This window comes from Aythya ferina (assembly GCF_964211825.1).
Source record: "Aythya ferina genome assembly, chromosome: 3".
Classification (NCBI taxonomy): Eukaryota; Metazoa; Chordata; class Aves; order Anseriformes; family Anatidae; genus Aythya; species Aythya ferina.
In genome coordinates, this window is record NC_140298.1 from 34,105,773 (window position 1) to 34,125,225 (window position 19,453).

Consider the following 19,453-nt stretch of genomic DNA (forward strand, 5'->3'; position numbering starts at 1 on the left):
CGCACAGACATGTAGAGCTACTTTCCCTCTTACCTGCTTATAAGCAATCCTCCCTCTTGCAGGAGCTGACTGCCTCTGGGACCATCTGTGTAACTGGAGTGTGTATTATCTGCCATGCAGTTTGGGACAGAGAATCCAAGAGCCTTTGAGCCAAGGCTTGCCATGCCTGCTGCTGCAGAAAGAAACGGAGGGTGCTCCTTGTGCTATGGGGAGACATCAGCCCCCCCGCAGCATCCCCACACCACCCATTCCTCTTTCTGCACTGGTGGCAGCTTCAGCAGAGCTGCACAGGACCAAAACAAGGGCCAGCAGCTGGAGTATTGCCTGCTGCTCACACAGGGTGCTTCGGCCATTCAGCTCAGTCACTGCAGCTCTTCCCTCTCCCAGCCTGCTCTCTGCTTTCCATCTCATCTATAACTACAATGTTGTTGGGCAACCCAACTTCTTTCTCATTCGTCATGGGTGAAAGCTCCTTCCCGTCTCCATTCTCAGCCTGGAGACAGAAGAACAGAGCACATCGTGAGTGCATTACTGCTGGAGGGGGAACAGGACTTAGCAGCAGCCCTCACCAATTCACCTCCTCTTCCTCCCTCTTCAGCCTCAGTCCAAATCCCACCTGCAAGTGCACCCAGAGTCTGCCAGCCATTTGCAGCCAGCAGCTGGCATGATGTTCCTCAGAGGTGACCTGAAAAGCAAGTGTACTGAGCACAAATGTGACTGCCCGGTCATATAGCATAAAGGAAAGCTCTAGGCATGCACACAGCAAAGGAAATTTTGCCATGGGTACAACTGTTAACACTTTAAAGTTGTTTTATAACAGCGTCAGACAAATTTGAAACAGCTGCTCTGTATGCTATTCATTTCCAGCGGCAATGTCTGTTTTTTTTTTACTTGCTATAAAAGAAATTGGTGCTGCTGTTGTTTACAAAATTACCCAGGCTGCACTTATGACTTCTAACTACTGATCTTGCTGTGCTCACAGGGACACCAGAAATGGCAAGATCAGGATTTTCTCAGCTAATGTTGGGGCCGCATCCCTGGAAAAGCTAACTGTTGAGTGCACTGTGGAAGGGAGCAAGCAGGGGCAGAAGGGGAGAATCACAGCTCCCAATTCACATTTTCCTCAGACCTTTTGTCATTGAACTACTGAGCACTTTCTCATGCCGCTAAGCAATTAAGCCTCCCTGACATTGTGGCGCTTATGAGGGAATTGCTGCTCATCTCAGCTGTGCTCAGAAACACCAGGTCAGGAGTCAGAGAACTGATAAACCCACTGAGGGGCCTGGAAACGCGTTCTGATGCAGATTTCCCTATCCAACATCTTCAGAGATGCTGAGGAAAGAGCAGGAACAGCTTCTCTTCAAACAGATTGCTAGGGGCAGGCACCTTCCAGTTTAATGAAGATCTGACTGCTTTATATTTATACAAGGTCAAGGCTTTATTATGCTTGTTTATCTACCTTAGAGTAGGACCCAGAAGACCTACGTGCAGACGAGGACCCTTTGGTCTACTATTGTGCAAATACTGAAGAGAAGCCAGGAAGCAAAATAAATAAATAAATATCACGCATCTTCCACCTTTCCATTTCATTATATTCTTTTGCCCTAAGTTCCCTTTTCAAATGAAAGGAAGTTTCTAGTGCTTTATTTACTTTTAACTCTTTCATTTATAAACCAAGTAGTTGCATCAAAGATGATTTGGGATGCTGCTGTTAAGGGATGCTGAACCCAGGGCAAAGGAGGAAGGTCTTGAGGGTTGCAAAGGAAGCAGCCATGGCACTAAGGATGCTTTTCTCCTGGGTAAAACTGCTGTGATAATGCCTTTTTTTTTTTTTTAAAAAAAAAAAAAAGTGCTTGGAGATCATTTGCTAAAAAGAGCTCTCAAAGGCTAAGAATGGTTTTTGCTGAATCTGCTGTCTATGATTAGGAAATGCCTAGCATGATGTGACCATCATTACACATTCATGAATCTCACTGTTTATAACAAAAAAAAAAAAAAAAAAAAAAAAAAAGTATAAGCTTATATAGAACATCTGCAGGTTTATTTTTCTGTGAATGATTTCATTCTTAGTCACTGTCACATCTGTGTGGGGTCACTATTATCCCCTCACCTTTCATTAAATCACGACAAAAGTTTTGCTGTTGTTGTTTTAATATTTGATTTGTAATTTTTCAGATTAGCCTAGAATGTTTTGTTTAATTGCACTATATATATATATGTATTCTATATATACATATATATGTATATATATATATATACATAATATACATAATACACATATATATATATGTATTTTATTTATTTTTTGCATTTGTGCTTTTCTCAAAGTGTCCTGGATTACATAAAGGGCAGGAAGAGGAAGTAATACATATGTGAAATAAATAAAAGTATTTTAATAATAATTGCCTCCGGGTTAGTCATATCCTTGCAAATTACATCTGGCTGTGTTAAGAGTTATTGCTTTCACCTTGGATTCTCCGTCCAGCCATTAATTGCAAAGAAATGTCACTCTTTTAGTTAGAGCAATAATAACAACAAATTCTCATTTCTAAAAATGCCACCCAATAAAGATTCTGCTTCCAGACTGTTGATGAGATGTATAAGCATTTCCATTCGGAAAGCAAAACTGAGAGATTTAAAACAACAGAGATTTAAAAGAACATGGAAAAAACGTCAAAGTTCTGACTCCAAATTCTGTGCTGTGACAATTTAAACCTTTCCTTTAGCGCTCAAACTTATGTTTTATGTTTCAAAAAGACGTAGCTATGAAAACCTTCTAATCTACATGACTCATAAGTTGATAATTCACATATGATTCTATTTCTTTTGCTTCGTCAACACAACCAATGTTGAGAGCCAAGATGAACTCAGCTTGCCTTCTTTAATCTGGAGGCCTCCTCTGAGTAGCAAAGAAGCCTGGAGTCAGATTCATCGAGGCCCAAGCCAGAGGCTAAGGTGCGGGCATTTCTGTCTTCAGATTGCTTGCACTGACACCTAACTCAGACTAAACGAATAAGCAAATCTTGAGGCACTCAGCTGGATCACACCCTGCTATGCCAGCTGCATACAAAGAACCAAGACATGCTTTTCTAATGTAGAAAATGAGATGAGCTAAGCATTGCAAAGCAGGCATTTGAAAGGCTGACAGCCCTGGTCCTGATTCAGCCAAAAGGATGTGTGCCAGTCTCAAGCAGGGTTCATTCGCCTTTTGCAGGGTCTCATCTGTGATGCTGACTTGCTGCAGGTTAATTTCTTCATGGGCGATAGCCTATGCCCCTGGGCTCCTGCGAATCATTGTAATTGTTCATCTTTATAGCTAGATATGACTACGGCTCAGACATGTCGTCTCCATCGCCCTTTTCCACATGCTCGTTTTACTTTTCAACCTCAGTAGAGGGTTTAACAAGAATGATCTTCCAAAAGAAAAGATTTTGCTACGAAGCATATCAGCCTACTGGAGAGGAATAAAAAGTGGTGATTATTTCAATCAGCTCAAGAGTCTCTCTAACAGATTGGCACCACATGAGTCACTTTTATCATTTTATGGTAATTTAGATCTCAAGATGAGAAGGAAGATGTACAATACTTGTGACATTCTCCACCTGCTCTACTTCACGGTTGTGCACATGTATCTCAATCGGACAATCATGTTTATACCAAAATAAACATCCCAAAACGTTCTGACTGTACACAGGTACAACTCTTTCTAGTACATATGAAGAAAGGGAACACTTGAAAAACAACGATACTTAATTGTTGCTTCTAAATCTGGTAGGGTTCTGCCTCCTGATCCTGAGAAGTCTGTTACCTCATCTAATCCTGCATTGTGGCCCCACTGAGAATGAGCCCGAAGCACCTCAGTAAGAGGTAAAAAATCAGACTTCACTGTGAGAACATTTTCCTTATTTGACCTAAGTATTTTTTCCCTTGGAAACATATCTTTTACATCTTTTACTAAACTCTGTGTGTCCTGCTGGTAAATACCTTCCATGTTTGTTATTTTAAATATGAGTAAATGGCTATGACCTCTTTCCAAACGTAATCATTCCCTGAGCAAACAGTAAACATTACATTTTTTAAGCATTTCATTGCCTGCAGACTACATGCATTTTGGTTGCTCTTCTCTGCATTCTGTGATTTTTCTGCAGTAAGATGCCCAGAGAAAAGCTACAGGGGTGGCTACAGTCTCATTAAACATTACTACCTTCCCCATCCATTTCATGCATTTGGATACGCAGAACTAAAATTACATTAGCTGTTTCTGTTGGCATAGAGTTAAACTGTTGCTCACTGCTCTTCTGACATAACCACTTTTCAAGTTACTTTCCTACTACTAAATAGTTTTGTTTTTTTTCCCCAACTAAATACATATTTCCTCACCAGGGTTGAAACATGCCTCCTTATAACTGGACCATATGATGACTTCCTGAGCATGAATGTCCCCACCCCTATCCAACTAATGTCTTGCATAAGCTTCCTAGGTGCTGCTTATCCATTTGGTTGCACATGCTTGTACATTAGTTCAGAAAGCATCCAGGGCTTGGATTCCCTGGATATAAAAAATAATAATAAAGAAAATGTCAGTAACGAAGCTCCTCAGGACACCAGAGGCCTGGCTCAATAGATGTGTTGGAAGAATGGCTCACACACTGCATGGAGGTTGTGAGGCCCTGTTCATGACTGTATTAATTTTAGATCAGCTGAACTGGTTTTCTCCCAGCCAGCTTCCAAAGAAGCATCGCACACCAGGACTTTCCCTTGCTGTGATGTTGCACTACAGAAACACTTTCTGGTGGTTGCAAACGGACTGATAAGACTAGAAGAAACATGGCACAAACCAAAACATTTAATGGTTTAGAGAAGCAAGTTCAGATTAAAGTAATATTTTTTTCCAGAAGCAATTCTGAATGATACATCAGTAATTTATACCTTCTGCTACTTAAATAAAATAGGAAATACCATGATTATTGAAAAACAGTGTGGCAGAAGTTATTCTTTAAAAAATTCCAAAATATTGTTTTAGACATAAGACATTACAGCACCAAGCACACATGCTCTCTCTGTTCTGTTCCAGAGTGTTGAAGAATACTAGAATCCTAACGATTTTTTCCCCTTCAGATTATTCCTCCATAGGGCATCAGTGTTGGGCAGAGCTAAATTGTTGTTGAGGTGTCCTCACTGTCATCATGTTAAATATATAGATACTTCTTGTAATCCCATTATGTCTGAACTCATGCTTTTCTTGTGTTTAACTTGGAATGAATTACCAAACCACTATAGGATTTTTAAAAATCTGAATTGCTTCCCAAACCAGAACTTGGACATTAAACCCAACATAACTTTACAAAATCAAGTTTATTTGGAATGACACAAGCATACTGAGCAAGATGACCACAGAGAATGCTTCTCCATGACATTTGTAATGGCTGAAAGCTGACTCCATCTTAATTGCAAATCAGGATGTATGAACTAGCTATCAAATCATCTTTAAAAAAAGACAGAATGTACTGCTTAACTGAGGGGAGTTTACAGCCTCCGGTAGCACTATAGGTAGCCAGCACATAAGGCACAATTTTAATATTCAGTTGACTTACAGGTTTAAAGGACTGAGTTAACGAAGCCGGGACTATTTTGTTCAAGTACTCACTTCTGCCAGTGCACTCGCAGTGCTGCCTCAGCAGCAAGGCTCCTCGAAGAGCTGTGCCAAGAGGAAGCTCTCACACCCCAGCGCACAGGGCGCTCGCTACGCAGCCACAGACTACTTCCAGAGGGCTTGCACCAGTTAATCTGTCAATGAAAACTCTCAACACAGGTCCTGTCTCCATCGTACCACTTCAATCTTACACTCAGTGATGTTTTTGCCTTCAAAGTTTCTGCTGAGGAAGAGCAAGGCCTGGCTGAGCTGCAGCCCGGCTGGTTCACCGACAGGGAGTCAGTCGGTCAGCCTGAGCCTCAATGGCTGTTGGATAAACCAACTGCTGCTAGTGAGCTCCGTCACAAGCCTCTCTTCAGAAGCAGGCTGTTTACATTGGTTTAATTAAATTTCAACACGTAAAGAAGTTTTAGGCTCGTCTCTGTGCATTCCATAACTAGTTTTTTTCCCTCTTTGATACAAAATTCTTAAAGATGATCTGTATTTAAGCCAAAAGGGTTTTGGCAGAATTAATTAGCTGTTCACCAAGACCTACATGCTCCAGGGTTTGTTAACAATGTTTATTACTTTCGATGTTAACCATCTTTGGGTTTAGGTTCAAAGTCGAACCCTAAGATAACAGCACCTCAAGAACGTGTTACAGTTCCAACTGCAGAATTACCACACGCCATTTTTTCCACAAAGAGGTCAGAAGAGCCATTTCTGGCAGGGGGCCGGTGTTATTTCCCCTTCACAGGGGCAACCAAGGCACCGTGAGGCTGCCACTGAGGCCGCCTTCACCCCGGCCATTCCCCCCCCAACCCGGGGCCAGCACAGCAGGGCCGCGCTGCCCCCATTCCCACTGCTGAGGCCAGCCCTCAGCTCAGCCGCGCACAGAACACAGGACAGCAGAGTGCTTTAGGAACGGGGCCGTTTATTATTTGCTGTAATTATTATTTGCCCACAGAGGGGCGGGCAGCAGCCGAGCGGCCGCCGAGGGGCTGCGGGCTGACAGCGGCGCGGCCCCACCGGGCCCCGCCGGGCCACCAGCCCGCTTCCGCGTCGCGGGCCTACTGCGCATGCGCCGCCACGGCCGGCCCCCCTCCTTTCCTCCCTCCCTCCCCCGGCGTTCGCCGGCTGTACCACTACGGCGTAACGTGTGGGTGGAGGTGAACGTGGGGTAGAGGAGCCAGCCGGCCCTGATGGCCCTCATGGCCTCTTTATAGAGATACCCGTTCCCTTCTAGAGTGTGCGGGTGTTTCCTAAGCTCGCTTTCCCCCTCATTCCCACTCCCTTTCGACGCCGTCTCCCCCCGGGGCACCACATTGGTACGGGCCGCTCCCAGCTGATCCGGCGGCTGGGCGCAACCATCGCGCTCAGGCCGGGGGGGAGGCGAGGTGCCGGGGCCGGACCCGTGCCTGCGGGGAGGGGAGGGGAGGGGAGGGGAGAGGAGGGGCGGGGAGGGGAGGGGAGGGGAGGGGGGCGCATTGTTGAGTCAGGGGCCGAGCGGCGCGGACGGGCGCACCTCTCCGCGGCGCCGGGGGGGGGGACGTCACAGCGGGCGGGCGGCACCGCGGGCCCTGCCGCTAGGGCGCGGCCGCCCCCCCCCGGGAGGACACCCCTCCGCCGCCTCCCCGGTGGTGGCGCCCGGCTCCAGCTGACCGGCCTGGAATCCCGGCTCCCAGCCCCGCCGCCCCCCCCCCCCTCCTCCTCCTCCTCCTCCTCCCCCCCCCACCGCCCGCCCGCCGCCGCCCCGGCCCCGGCCTCGGCCTCGGCCCCGGCCCCGGCCCCGGCCCCGTCATGGGAGACGCCGGCAGCGAGCGCAGCAAGGCGCCCAGCCTGCCGCCGCGCTGCCCCTGCGGCTTCTGGGGGTAAGCCAGGGCCCCGCGGGGCCGGGAGGGGCGGCGGTGGGGGGGGGGGTGGGGGTAGGGGGTGCGTTGTGGCCCCCTCAGTGTGTGTGTGGGGCCGGGGCGGGCTGGTTGTGGCCCTCAGGTGGGGGCAGGCCCGGCTGTGAGCCCCCCCCGGGTCCCTCCGGGTCCCCCTGCCCAGCCCCACAGGGAGCCGGGGGGTGTAGGGGGGGTGTGGGGGGTATGGGGGGGGCAGGTGGCGTTGCTGCCCTCATGTCAAGGGGCAAACGCCGTGTGAAATGGTGGTCCCGGCCCCTCCGGCAGCCCCACGGCCTGCCTGGCTGCTGGCCGGCCTCCTGCCAGGAAGGGAGAGGTAGGGCCGCTGCCACAGAGCCGAAAGTGGGGTGGAAATGCAAAGCCGGGCCCGCACTCACCCCTTACCCACCCTAGGGTGCTGGGTGCGCTCCCATCGCCGATCATTTATAGTTAATATCAGGGGTAGCGTGGCAGGTGGTTTGCTGCCAGGCACACGCCATCACAAACCGCCCCTAATACACACACATATATCCATATATATATCCCCTATTAGTCCCTAACGCTCCCGCTGACGAAATGCTCAAAACCTACAGGACTGTGCAGGCTTCTGGGGGCTCACCTGAGCTTTGGGCTTGCCCCTGGTTGTGCCTTCCTGGGATCTGTGGCGTGCAATGTAAGGTGCTGGGAGGAAGGAGGTGCGATGAGGGCGATTTAGCGGTGTCGCTGTACCTGGGGTGCGCCCACTGGAGTGGCAGGATTTCATGTGAAATCCATTTTCGTGAGTTATGACCAAAAACATGGAGTGCAACGTACGCCGTGGCCCTGCCGGGAGTGATTATGCAAGACATATTACAAATATGCAGTAAATTGTTTTTGTTAATTCCTGTTTTCTTAGGCTCCCATGTTTGGAGCTGATGCTTGCTTTCTGCAGCGTGGTGGGGAGCAAGTCGCTGCTGTCTCTAAGGCAGCGCACCACCCGCCTGGTGTAACCTGATCTTGGCGTGAAGGGAGAGTCACCGAAAGTTGAAAGTGAACTTTTCCTCTGGGCTGAACTTTGGGGCTAGTTCAGAGGGTTGTGATAACGAGACAAAAATCTGGTGCATCGTGTTTGAGGATCTGGTTAATGGTGACAGGAGGCCCTCAAGAAAACCCATTGCCCTTTAAAGCCATTACTCTTTTCTTAAAACCTACATTTCCCTTGAACAAACAATTACCAAAATGCTATTTGTTGCTCCCTTTCTACCAGGTGCCTTTCAATACTCATTGGCAAGCTTTACATCTATATTTTCACTGCAAAAAATGAGTAAATTGCACCATCAGCTTCCAGTCTGATGGCTTGTTGTGCTTCTCTGTCTTGAAGAAACTTAAGTGATGTCTTCTCCTTATTCACCTGGGCCTTGGCAGTGCTTGAAAAGATCTGCTGGTAAATCTGCATGGACATGCCCTTGTAGCAGCGTTGCACTGGCAGGAGTACTCATGGTGTCACAGTTTTATGCCAGCATTCTGAAGAAAGTAAGTCATGCTAGGATAAAGAGCTGTATGCCTCTGAAGCTGGAGTTCTGCTGCTCTTGGTGTCAGTTAGGGTTGTGCCAGCAACGTGTCTTAAAGAGGATGGAGTCTTCCTGGTGACCTGTATGTCGATTTGACACATGGAATAACAGGGCCATGCTTGCCTTTCTCTGCAAGATTATAGCATTTAATCCTATGAAAAATTCTAAAACTTGTAACTTGATGAAATAATTTCAGTAAATTTTCTAAAGAAAGGCATGTAGAGGGATAGCTTTGCTTTGTTTCCTGGTCTGCATCACTCCAGTGGTGGAGAATCTTCAGATGCCCACTCTTGAGTGCTCCTGCACCACGCAGGCTGCGTAAGAGTTCGTTGCCAGCAGATCAGACCGTGGGGTCTAGATGTTACGTCTTGTGGCTGAGTGTAAAAGATAGCATTGGGGCTCGGTGCTGGCAGTTTTGTTTGTTTTATTTTGGCTTGAATTTTATTTACTGCTAGCAGTACCATTTATGGTGAGGTGAATACTTTTCTGCAGTAATCCACAAACAGCCCTAAGGAAAATATTGAGAAAAGCAATAAGAAGGCCACTGAAGTAAGCTGTGGATCTGTGGGCTGAACTTTGCCTATCGATGCACAGTCATAAAGTAGCTCCTGAAGTACACGTTGGTCTAGTGGTGGTATGTGAAGGGTTAGTGAGAGGACTGTACATACTATTGCATTAAAGTTGGAGGGGTTCTTTTAAAATGCTGGGTTTTACATTAGAAATTCAGATCCTGTAGGTTGCAGGAATCTCTGGTGACTGGAAAACTACTAAACTCTTGATGTTTCAAGATCTAAGAGACTGAAAAATGAACAACTGAAAGAAGGGACTTGAGTGAGCCTGTTCAGAACTTCTGAAACATCTGCTTAAGGTCAACAACTAACGTTTTCTTACCTTTTGTGGAAGATCACAGAAGCCATCTTTAAATCTTCTGCAGACTTCCCCTTCTCTTTAGTATGTCCAGTCTGTCATTTTTGCTCCAGTGAGGTTCAGATGGAACACGGAGATCATCTTTATATTTTTACAAAATCATCTCGCACAGATAGCCTCAATTGGGCAAGCCTCATCTGTATTGATTTATTTATGAAAAATTCACACAGCTTGCTGTTTGGAAATATTTTACCCCCTGCTCTTTCTATTTTTATATCTTAAACTTCAGTTAGTTGCAACTGTTTCACTTTTTATTGGAATAGTTTTTGTGTATAAAGGTTGGAAAGGGTGCAGTGTGCAAGATGTTATTTTAGATTACTTCATTTAGGGTTTATGCTGTGCTTAGCTTCTCATTCTTATGATCTGGAAAAATTCTTCTTTTTCTGATTAACAGACCATGTAACATTTTTTTCTTAGATGAGTGGATTTCAGAAACCATCCTTTTCTGACATATATAAAATCTTCAGCTCCGTGTTAATAAATACATGAAAATACTACTATATATATATATTCCAGTTAAGCCACTTTGCTTATTAGAGATGAGGCATAATCCTTTAATGAACTTCATGTTGGCAGTTCCCCATCGGCTTCTGAAGGGCTCCACGAAGGTTTCACTTGAGTATAGCTCATCAAAGGGCTGGGGCTTTTACTATTATACTGTTACATGCGTGGATGAGACTTGAGAGCTAAAATACTCCTTGGCTGGTAGAAATGCACATTGTGAAGGAGCGAGTCAGAGGGCAACGCTGCTGGGATTCAGATTGTACCATAGTGAATGCTACTTGGTTTTCTTACGGTCCAGATGATGCCAGACCATCGTGCTTAGTGCCTTCGAACCAGGAAAGAAGGGAATATGCTAATGGACATAAAAGAAATGAATTCCACTCTTGAAATGGTGGCAACCAGCAGGAAGTTGATTGAAAACACAGTATGATTAGTTTCATCTCATCTTATTTCTGGCACTATAAGGTACTGTAGTCAGCTGAAACTGATGGCGATGCTGTTTGAGAACACGCCAGCAGGGGTTTTGCAGGATGATACCATTTGTTCTGCCTTCTCTGACGCTGCATGCATCATAGGCATGGTGAGGCATTGTGCCCCAAGCATGGTGTGCAGACCCAGTCCGGAGTTTATTTCGGAGTCTGGATTTTCCAGTTACTTGTGTATCACCAGGGCCCTGCCATGCCAAACTGGCTCTTCTCTCAATTTTGTTTCCTAAAATTAAAACACTTGATGAAATGGTGCATCATTTAACCTAAGCATGATTAGCTTGTGACTATATATCACCAAAGCTTTTTTTTTTTTTGCTTATAAGCAACCAATGACATGTATGTATGTATGTATGTATGTGCCGTTAACGAGCTGCCTCTTTGGCTAATCTTTTCCTTCTTTTTTTATGGGTGATTGCAGCTGTTCATTCCATAGGAGCTCTCAGTGACTGTCCATTTATACTTTCTAATCTCATAGGCTGTGTACGTCATCCTCAATGAATAATGCCTTCATAAACCTAATTTGAAGTACTGTTGAGACACTCCATAGATGTTCCGAAGTGAGGCTTGATGAAACTGTAGAAATAGGCCCCTTTCCCTCTGAGAATTAGTTTTTGCTGGCCTTGAATCATGCAGTTACTTAGGCTTTCACTTACTCTATCTTTGGATCAGATGCTAGAAAAAGTAACGAAGTTGGCAGCTTATGCAAGTCAGTGCATCCAGTACCAAACAAGTTAGCGTTTATTAGCCCTCGGTACTAACTGAGGTCTTTGAGTGCCCAGGGAGGACACAACAAGTGCCTGGGGTAGCCGTGTGTGGGTAGTGCTGTGCGAGGGGCAGGGTGTCTCTGCAGTGCTACTGCTGACAAGAAATGCCAATTCTTTCAATTGTGATATGCTGATTTGAATCAATAAATACATTAACGATGCTTGTGTTTTAGGAAGGCTAATTCTTACTGTGCTGTACAAGACCCAAAACGTGTTTTTCTAAGAATAAAAGCTTACTTGCTTTTATTACTTTCCAGTGTGCTATAATACAAGTAAAATTAACTTCCATAGAATTACACGAACATTTATAGGCCATCTATTTCAGTGAGCTAGAGCTGGTTTGAATCAGGTAATTAATTTGCCTGAAGTGGTCCTTATATTTTGTTTTGGCTTTAGCTTATGGCTAAAATACTTGAATTTCTTTTTATATACTATAAATGAACTTATTAAATACTATGTTAAATTCTTGGGTGAAAGTGAGTGGAGCAGTTTGTAGTTAAAGCCATCATTAACTGCTGTGAGGTACGTGTATTGCACAAATTGGAAGAAGAAATTATTTAACTAACAGAAACAAAAGGCCTAATGAGGAATTGGTCTAGTCACAGCTTTTCCAAGGAAATGCTGCAGAGGATGTTGAGAGACTTTGGACAGACAATGATTTTTTTTGCTTGGATTTAAATTGTAGAAGATACTGAGGATTATGAGACATGGAGAAACTTCAATCCAAGGAGACAGCGGAGAGAAAAATTAGACTTTGTCACGTTCCCTGTTTGAGTAACAATATACAGAATGAAGAACAAAAGCTTGTGAGGTTCTTGGGACTTCCCTCAGTCGTAATACAGCTAGCAGAGCATCTCAACTAAAGTCAAAAGGTAGACGTTTTCTATCCAGCGAACAATTTCTTTTTGCAACCACAGTCACCAGGAAGATACTCCATTTTGGATCGAGGCTTAGTTTTCTTTTTGCTGCAGAAGCTGACCTTTGGGAGTAGGGGTTACTGGCACTTGAAGTAAAAGCAGATGAATTGGATTTGATATTTTAACTGTAATAAGCTCTCTTCTAGGAATGTGAAAACAATGCTTTCTTCTGCAGTGCTTAGCAGAATAGACAAAACAGAAAGGAGATTTTGTTATTTAATAGAAAACAGCTGTTCTGGATCATGCCAGGGATGCATCCAGCCCCAACTCTGATTTTGGGTGATAAGTGATGCTGGGGAGTAAGTGTAAGAACAGAGCAGGCATGCAGCGATGCTTATCTTGGTATATTCCTCCTTTATGTCTGGCAGTCTGACATGGGGCTGTCCTCCGTTTTATAGGTGTATGGCTTAGCATGTCTTAATTATTTTTATGAATTTGCATAATGACTTCTTGAATCCTTATGTACTCTTGACCCTCACAACATCCTGCAACAAGTAGTTTCATAATCTAGCCATGCTCTTTATGGGGGGGGGGGGGGGGGGGGGGGGGAGTAGTTGATTTTCTTTCCTTTAATCTTGCTATGTGATAATTTTAAGGAGTGAATAAATTCAAGCAGCTGGTGTATGAGGGTGTTTTGTTTAAGAAGATCCAAAAATAGGCCTGCTTGATTAAAACTGTCTGTTTACTTCTTCAGGGAAGCCAGAATTTGAGAAAACAAACACTTGTTTAAACTATGAGTTTATTCAAAATCTTTATATAAAATGTTGTAGAAATACTTCCTAATTATAGATCGATGTACTGCTAATTATAGACAGCTGTATCCAGCACCTTTTAATCTAACCGAATTCCTCAGTGGTCAGAATGAAATTTGGTTTCATTCTGCTGCTTCTACTGGTGGAGCAAAGAGGGATGAAGCAGGTTTTGTGTGCTGCTTTTGGAAGGTTGGAGGAGTTGAGAGTAACAAGTTGCTGTGTCTGCGTCACCGGCCAGGTGTCCATCTTTGTGTCAGTTAGTGTCATCTTCGTTTTGTTTGTAAACTGTGATTAGCTGAAGGTATTGGCAATGATTATTCCTCAGGTAATGCTACGAAATATCTGTCATGCTAGTAAAACGTTCAACTGTTGTGTGGCTGCATAGATGTATCGTGTTTTGTGTATTGCTTCACTTCACTGAGCGTGCTTCAGGTTGTCTGGCGTTCCTGATGGTAAGCCCAGGCTGTTTGAAGGTTAGAACACAGGTATCGGTTTTGAGGACATCCTGCTCTTGTCCTTCATTGCGTAAGCTTTAACCATTTCAACATCAAACTTCCACAGAAATGTTAATGTCACTGCTGCGTGTCGGGCCCACGGGGCCCAACGTGTAATATTAAAGCCTCAAAATGATGGAAGCCTCACAAGCCAATGTTTCCTTTAAGATGTTGAAATCGCAGCGATGCAAAGCATTAACTTCAGAGAGTGATCCATGATGGATGCATGCATTGGAGATGTTTGGTTTGGACTGGAATATTTTCATTAACATGCTATGCCAATTATTAATGGGTTTTAAAATTATTTTAAATTAGAAGTTTGTGTATGTAAATAAACACAGGCTTCTTAAGAGGCAGTTGGTGGAAATTACCAATGTGATATGTTTTCTCAATTAAATGATGCTTATATTCTTTGAAGTTTTAAATGCTACAGTGCTCCTCTATCTCCTCAAATATACAATCCTGCCTGGCTCGCTTTGTGTCTTCAAAGTGTTGGCACAGTATCTCATGGCAGTTTTTGGACAATATTTGACCTTGACTACAGCGAAACTCTTATCTGGATCTCAGAGAGAAGCTTCATATTCAGTTCAGGCAGGTAAATCAGAATGATCTGTTCTCTCCCCCCTTTTGCTCAGATGGCACTATAGACGCCCTTGCTGTCTGTTCAGTGTCATCAGGGCTCACTAGCATGGAGTCTGTCCTTTATTTTTGGAAGAAGAATTAAAAATCAGGCATATATGCAGCATGGATTTACTTTCCTAGTTGACAGATTTGTGGAGGACTTTAGGTTTAAGCGGGGGTTTAAAATAATTTTTTAACACTTCTCTTGTTATACATGATTTAAAAAAAGAAGTCAAACAGCTATGTATACATAGATCCATTTACAATAAATTATTCTTTACCTGTATTTAGGAAGATGTCTTAAATGAAGGATTTTAACATTCCAAGAATTGGAGACCCAAGACACTTGTAGACTGTTCAGTTTCTCTGTTAACAGTATCTGAACAGTAGCATCGTGGAAAGTGCAGCAATACGTATATGGAGAAGTTGTATTAGGAACTTGTGGATGGGTTTTTACATTGAATGGGTTCTCTGGGGTCTTCCAGTTATGAGCAGCAGCGACCTGCCCTATGCCAGGCTCACAGGGATTTGGTTCAGTTCCTGCCACTTAACCTGGCCACCATATGCCTGCTCTGAACTTGAATGATGTAGGTCAATGCGAGGAAGGTAAATTTCAGTTTCTTAATGATGTAATATTTTCATTAGTGTGCTAGGGGAATTCATTTTTAAAGTGACTTTCATTGACATTGTCATTTAATCTATATACGTTGGCTAGTGTTAGATTTACAATGTTTATTTGGTGCAAATTAGAGTAATCGTAAGTAATGAACAAATTTGAATGGAGCTGAAAAGTGGCTTTCTATAATTTTAATAAGCAGTGAGACAAACTGCGAGAAAGAGAGGGTTGGTGATTACCACCTGTACTTTCTGACTCTACTGCTGCAGTGTGCTGCTGGGTGAGTTGTTTGAATTGGGGCCTGTTTTGCAATGTATGCACTTAACTTCTTGTTTGAATGAAGAAATTCTATTTAATTTCTAAGCACGGAAAATAGCCTCCTAATTGTGCAGGATCCAAAGCCATGTCCTCATGGACTTAATGTGACTTTTTGAGATCAGCCCTGTCGCCGTAACAGCCGTGTTTGGATCCCTAATGATATGTTGGAGGTGTCTCGGGGGAAGTTGTGTGTACAAAGGAGGTAAAATGCTGCCTTTTGGAAAGGGTCCCTCGGTGCTGGAGGCTGCGTTGTCCTTCTAACCGTTGATCAGATTGATTTCTGGTCAAAGGTACTATCAATATTAGTCTAGACTCTTGATGAATCAGTTCTGGGTCTTCAAAACTTTTCTTCAGCAAATATCCAGTATTGCTCAATAAAATGCATTTTTAGCTAGACAAAGGTGAATCTTAGGTCAGGTATTGCTGACAAGAGTTTAATGTCAGCTGTAGTAATGCTTGCTCATTGTTAATGTCCTAGGGGGACTTTTTTAATCTCGGTCAGGGAACTAATGGACAAGAATGGTTTCTTAAACTGTCCAAGTGTTAACACATGCTGAAGATAGATTTCTAGTGTTGCCCTGAATCATTAACACATTAATCTATTCAAAATTTAATAATTCCTATTTTTAGAATCAATTTTTGACTGCATAGTTCTTTGAAGGAATGAAACATTGGATGTATTTTAACGTAGTGTGATTCTGTAATAAAAGCGCCTTCCAATTTTAATTTTATGTTCGTCTAATTCAGTTTTTAATGGCAAAACTCGTATGGAAAATATTAGGGTTTCATTTTTAAAAATGCTCACAGTGTTAGGGGATTGAAAATACGGTAGTTCTTTGGAGCAGCTGAAATCTTGGGCTTTGTTTTTAGATAGGAGTGTGGAGCCGAGCTATAATTGATAAAGGGCTATTAGGAATAGTCCACATATACTCAATAATTTACCTCATTAACCTAGGTGCTCATTCTTCTTTTGAGCTTTTAAAAGAAAACAATTAAGAATAGTACCTGAACACTTAAGATTTCTTCACATTGGAGCTTTGTGATTAATACTTCATTACAAAGTCATTGAAATTAAACTTGCCTTGGAAATAATTAACTGCAGATGTAACAAACTGACTCTGCATTAGATTTAAGGAAGTAGACCGACTGATGTTTGTAACTCCTGGTCCAATGCACGGAGTGTTTGTGAACCTCTAAAACAGACGTGGTAGAAGTGTTTCTTCTCTAGAACTAGTTATTCTAAGTCCATTATAACTGGAAGTGTTCAGTGTCACTACATCCTCTTCTCTTCTTTTGCCTGTAGTTTCTTAGTAGAGTCATTGGTTTTATTTTGGGCACTAGCATATTGCAGTTTCAACTTCGTGCTTGGGTACGGTGATTCCAGATCTACAGATATTATTCCCCTAATGCTAAGTGCCATCCCCTTTTGTCTTCCGTGTATTTAATAGCTAGAAGTCCTTGGCATTGAAGTTTGTTGGACCATATTTTTTCACATGCATGTTTTCCTTCATTAATGAATCATGTAATCACTCTTCATTTAATTCCACAGTGGTTTAGGAGCCCTGAATGGAAGTCCTGGTAGCGGGGAGTGTTTACAGCTTCCCAAGCCCTGTCCTCCATAGAGAGGTGTTTGTTTTAAATCAGCACTTGCTGTAAAACAACGCTGACCCATTGACATGTTGTTTCCAAGGATATCCGTGTTGAAGGAAGTGTTTGTGGTGGGTGGAGGAAGCTTCTTTCAATCAGAAGAGTTGCTATGCAATTAGGAGGGCAAGAACCGCCTGCATTACACATCTGCAAGGCTCAGGTGGTTTCATAGCACGCTCCTGATGAAGATAGGGCCCCATTATTATCCATTATTCTGTGATGCAGTGTTTCCTTTTGCTATTAATGTTCTCATGTGACTAATTCAGGCACGACCAGAAATCTTTCTGGTGAATAATTAACGCTTCCTGTCCTGCTCAAGTGGCTTGTAAGGATGGATTCAGATAGTAAAGGAAAAAACACCGTGATGTATGTCATTAGGTAGTAAGTTAAGCAAATGCATTGCATCATTCTTTCAAAATAAAGTAAAATACTGGAAATTTCATCACTTACTGGCATAGCAGGAACTTTACTATTACAGGTTAGAATTCGGTTGCCTGAGCTGACATGTCCTCTGAAATGCATCTGAAATTCAGATAACTGCAATTACTGCTTGCTTTTGTAACCACTAATTGGAAAGCCAAACTAAACAGCACTAGGCCAGGGCTCTCAGCAACTGAAATCTGCAGCTTTCAGACAGTGTAGCAGAGCTTGCTGTAGTTGTTGGTTTCCTGTTCTGTGTGTGTCCTCAGATCAGTTTCCCAGCACATTGCTAGGTGTCTAGATGACAAAAAGTGATTGAGCCACTTTCCTATTGGTGTTCTTTCTGTCATTACTGTTTCTGTTGGCTGAATTACTAGTGGCTTGCTGACTTCTTTAGCAACATGTTTGTTGCAAACTTTGGCACAGAAATGCTTTTAAGTAGTCTTTATGTTGCAACTTTATGTGCATATAATTCTTGGAAGTGTTTTATGTGTATACACAGAGAATTAATAATTTCTTTGCAGTTTTTGATATAAAAAAAATAAAAACTGAAATGATTTGTCCTGAAGTAGTCATCATATAGTTAGTGTAGCTGATGACTTGACTGTAGCATAGAAGACTGCTCATACACATTTATGAGTTTTGAGGATTAAAGTCTCTCTAAGTATCTTTTCTCTGTTGGACCAACTATTCTAGTAGTATTTTTCTTGATACAAATAAATGTCATACAAAATAAAAGAGAAGGTTTGGGGATTTTAGTTAGTTTTGAGGACTACTTAAGGCCATTCAGCCAGTAACTATTTCAGTGATTTTAGGGGCCATATATATTTGCACCACTAAGGTTTACGTGGTGAGACCAGACCGGTGCTCCAAAAACAGGGTTGCTCCTGAGGCTTGTATTCTCTGGGCATGGTGATGGCAGTTGGAGACAAGGGTAGGGGGAATGGTGTAGATGATCCTTATCTTGGGTTTTATGGTTATTTGATTAATCAGCAGTGCTTTCCTTTCTTCTGCTTAGCTTTCTTGTCCCTTATCATCTGTGCGAAACAAATTCTGAAGGTAGATTTTACATTTTTATTACATCAACTTGATACCCAGCATGGAAAACGTAGACCAACTGTTTGGACACACCAGCTCCCTTCAGTATATGGGGAAGCTGCTCTGCTTTTTCCCAGTATATATCAAGGCATCACCTCTGTCTCCAAAATCAGTTCTGCCTGTATGCTTATGTTATCATGGCTTCAGCAGCGCTGCTGGTAGGAAATAGAAGATGTTTTCTACAAGCTAGATGAATAGATGACCTTAGTTATTGCTTGCGTGGCTGCTGTCAGTTGGTATTTGTAGGTATGGTTCAGAAACTGTTGTTTCTGCTACAATCAGCTAGCAAGCACTGAACGTGGTATTACTTTCATCGCAAAACATATTAGCTGATAGTTCAATTTGTCCATGTAAAGAAAGCTATGGACTTGTTTGATTCACTTTGATTCTGGTTGAATTAGTCAAATGTAAATGTTTCCTGTGAAAGTATAGGTGGTGTTTTCCTTTCCCATAATGGAAAGAAAACATCTCCTTATTTGAGTTGACTCAAGGCAAAGTAACGCTTAGATAGCAAGAAGGTCCAAATTATTTGTTTGCCAGGCTAATGTTTGAAGGAGCAGTGTGTTAGGTGAAAGTACTAGGAAGTAAGGGGGCCAGAAAATCATGTACATGAAGTTCATAGTGCACATATTTGCTATTCATTAGTTTAATTGTTAGAGATCCCTTTATTTGTCCTGTACCAGTTTCTCAAACTACTGCGGTGGAAGTGGAGAGGGAGGATTGTGTGCTGCCCTTACAGAAGGGGCCCTCCATGAGTAAGGATGGAAAAGGTGCATGGATGTTTGATGAAAAACTTTTCCATGATTCTGCTTGACTTTTTAT

General features: G+C 43.1%; 2 protein-coding genes and 1 long non-coding RNA gene across 4 annotated transcripts in view; 2 read left to right on the forward strand and 1 right to left on the reverse strand.

The window, feature by feature from the left end:
* The window catches only part of LOC311434725 (uncharacterized protein), a 59,962-nt gene extending 57,662 nt beyond the window's left edge, over window positions 1-2,300 (reverse strand). The window contains exons 1-3 of one of the 2 annotated variants that reach the window (XM_084515051.1): window positions 2,260-2,300; window positions 336-2,223; window positions 34-172 (exon numbers count right to left, since the gene is read on the reverse strand). In XM_084515051.1, coding sequence (XP_084371177.1) covers window positions 34-172; window positions 336-411 — 215 coding nt within the window. In that variant the 5' untranslated portion in view covers window positions 412-2,223; window positions 2,260-2,300. Of the gene's footprint in view, window positions 1-33; window positions 2,236-2,259 lie in introns of those variants that run through there. The other variant, XR_014691677.1, reaches the window with a different exon arrangement.
* Window positions 2,301-3,775: 1,475 nt separating this feature from the next.
* On the forward strand, window positions 3,776-6,052 carry LOC311434728. The gene is made up of 2 exons (XR_014691681.1): window positions 3,776-3,867; window positions 4,384-6,052. It is a non-coding gene; the product is annotated as an uncharacterized lncRNA (long non-coding RNA).
* Window positions 6,053-7,356: 1,304 nt separating this feature from the next.
* Window positions 7,357-19,453, forward strand: part of ZFAND3 (zinc finger AN1-type containing 3) — a 133,283-nt gene continuing 121,186 nt past the window's right edge. Inside the window, exon 1 of the mRNA XM_084515049.1 lies at window positions 7,357-7,503. Within this exon, the coding sequence (XP_084371175.1) occupies window positions 7,433-7,503 (71 nt within the window). The 5' untranslated portion in view covers window positions 7,357-7,432. The remainder of the gene's footprint in view (window positions 7,504-19,453) is intronic.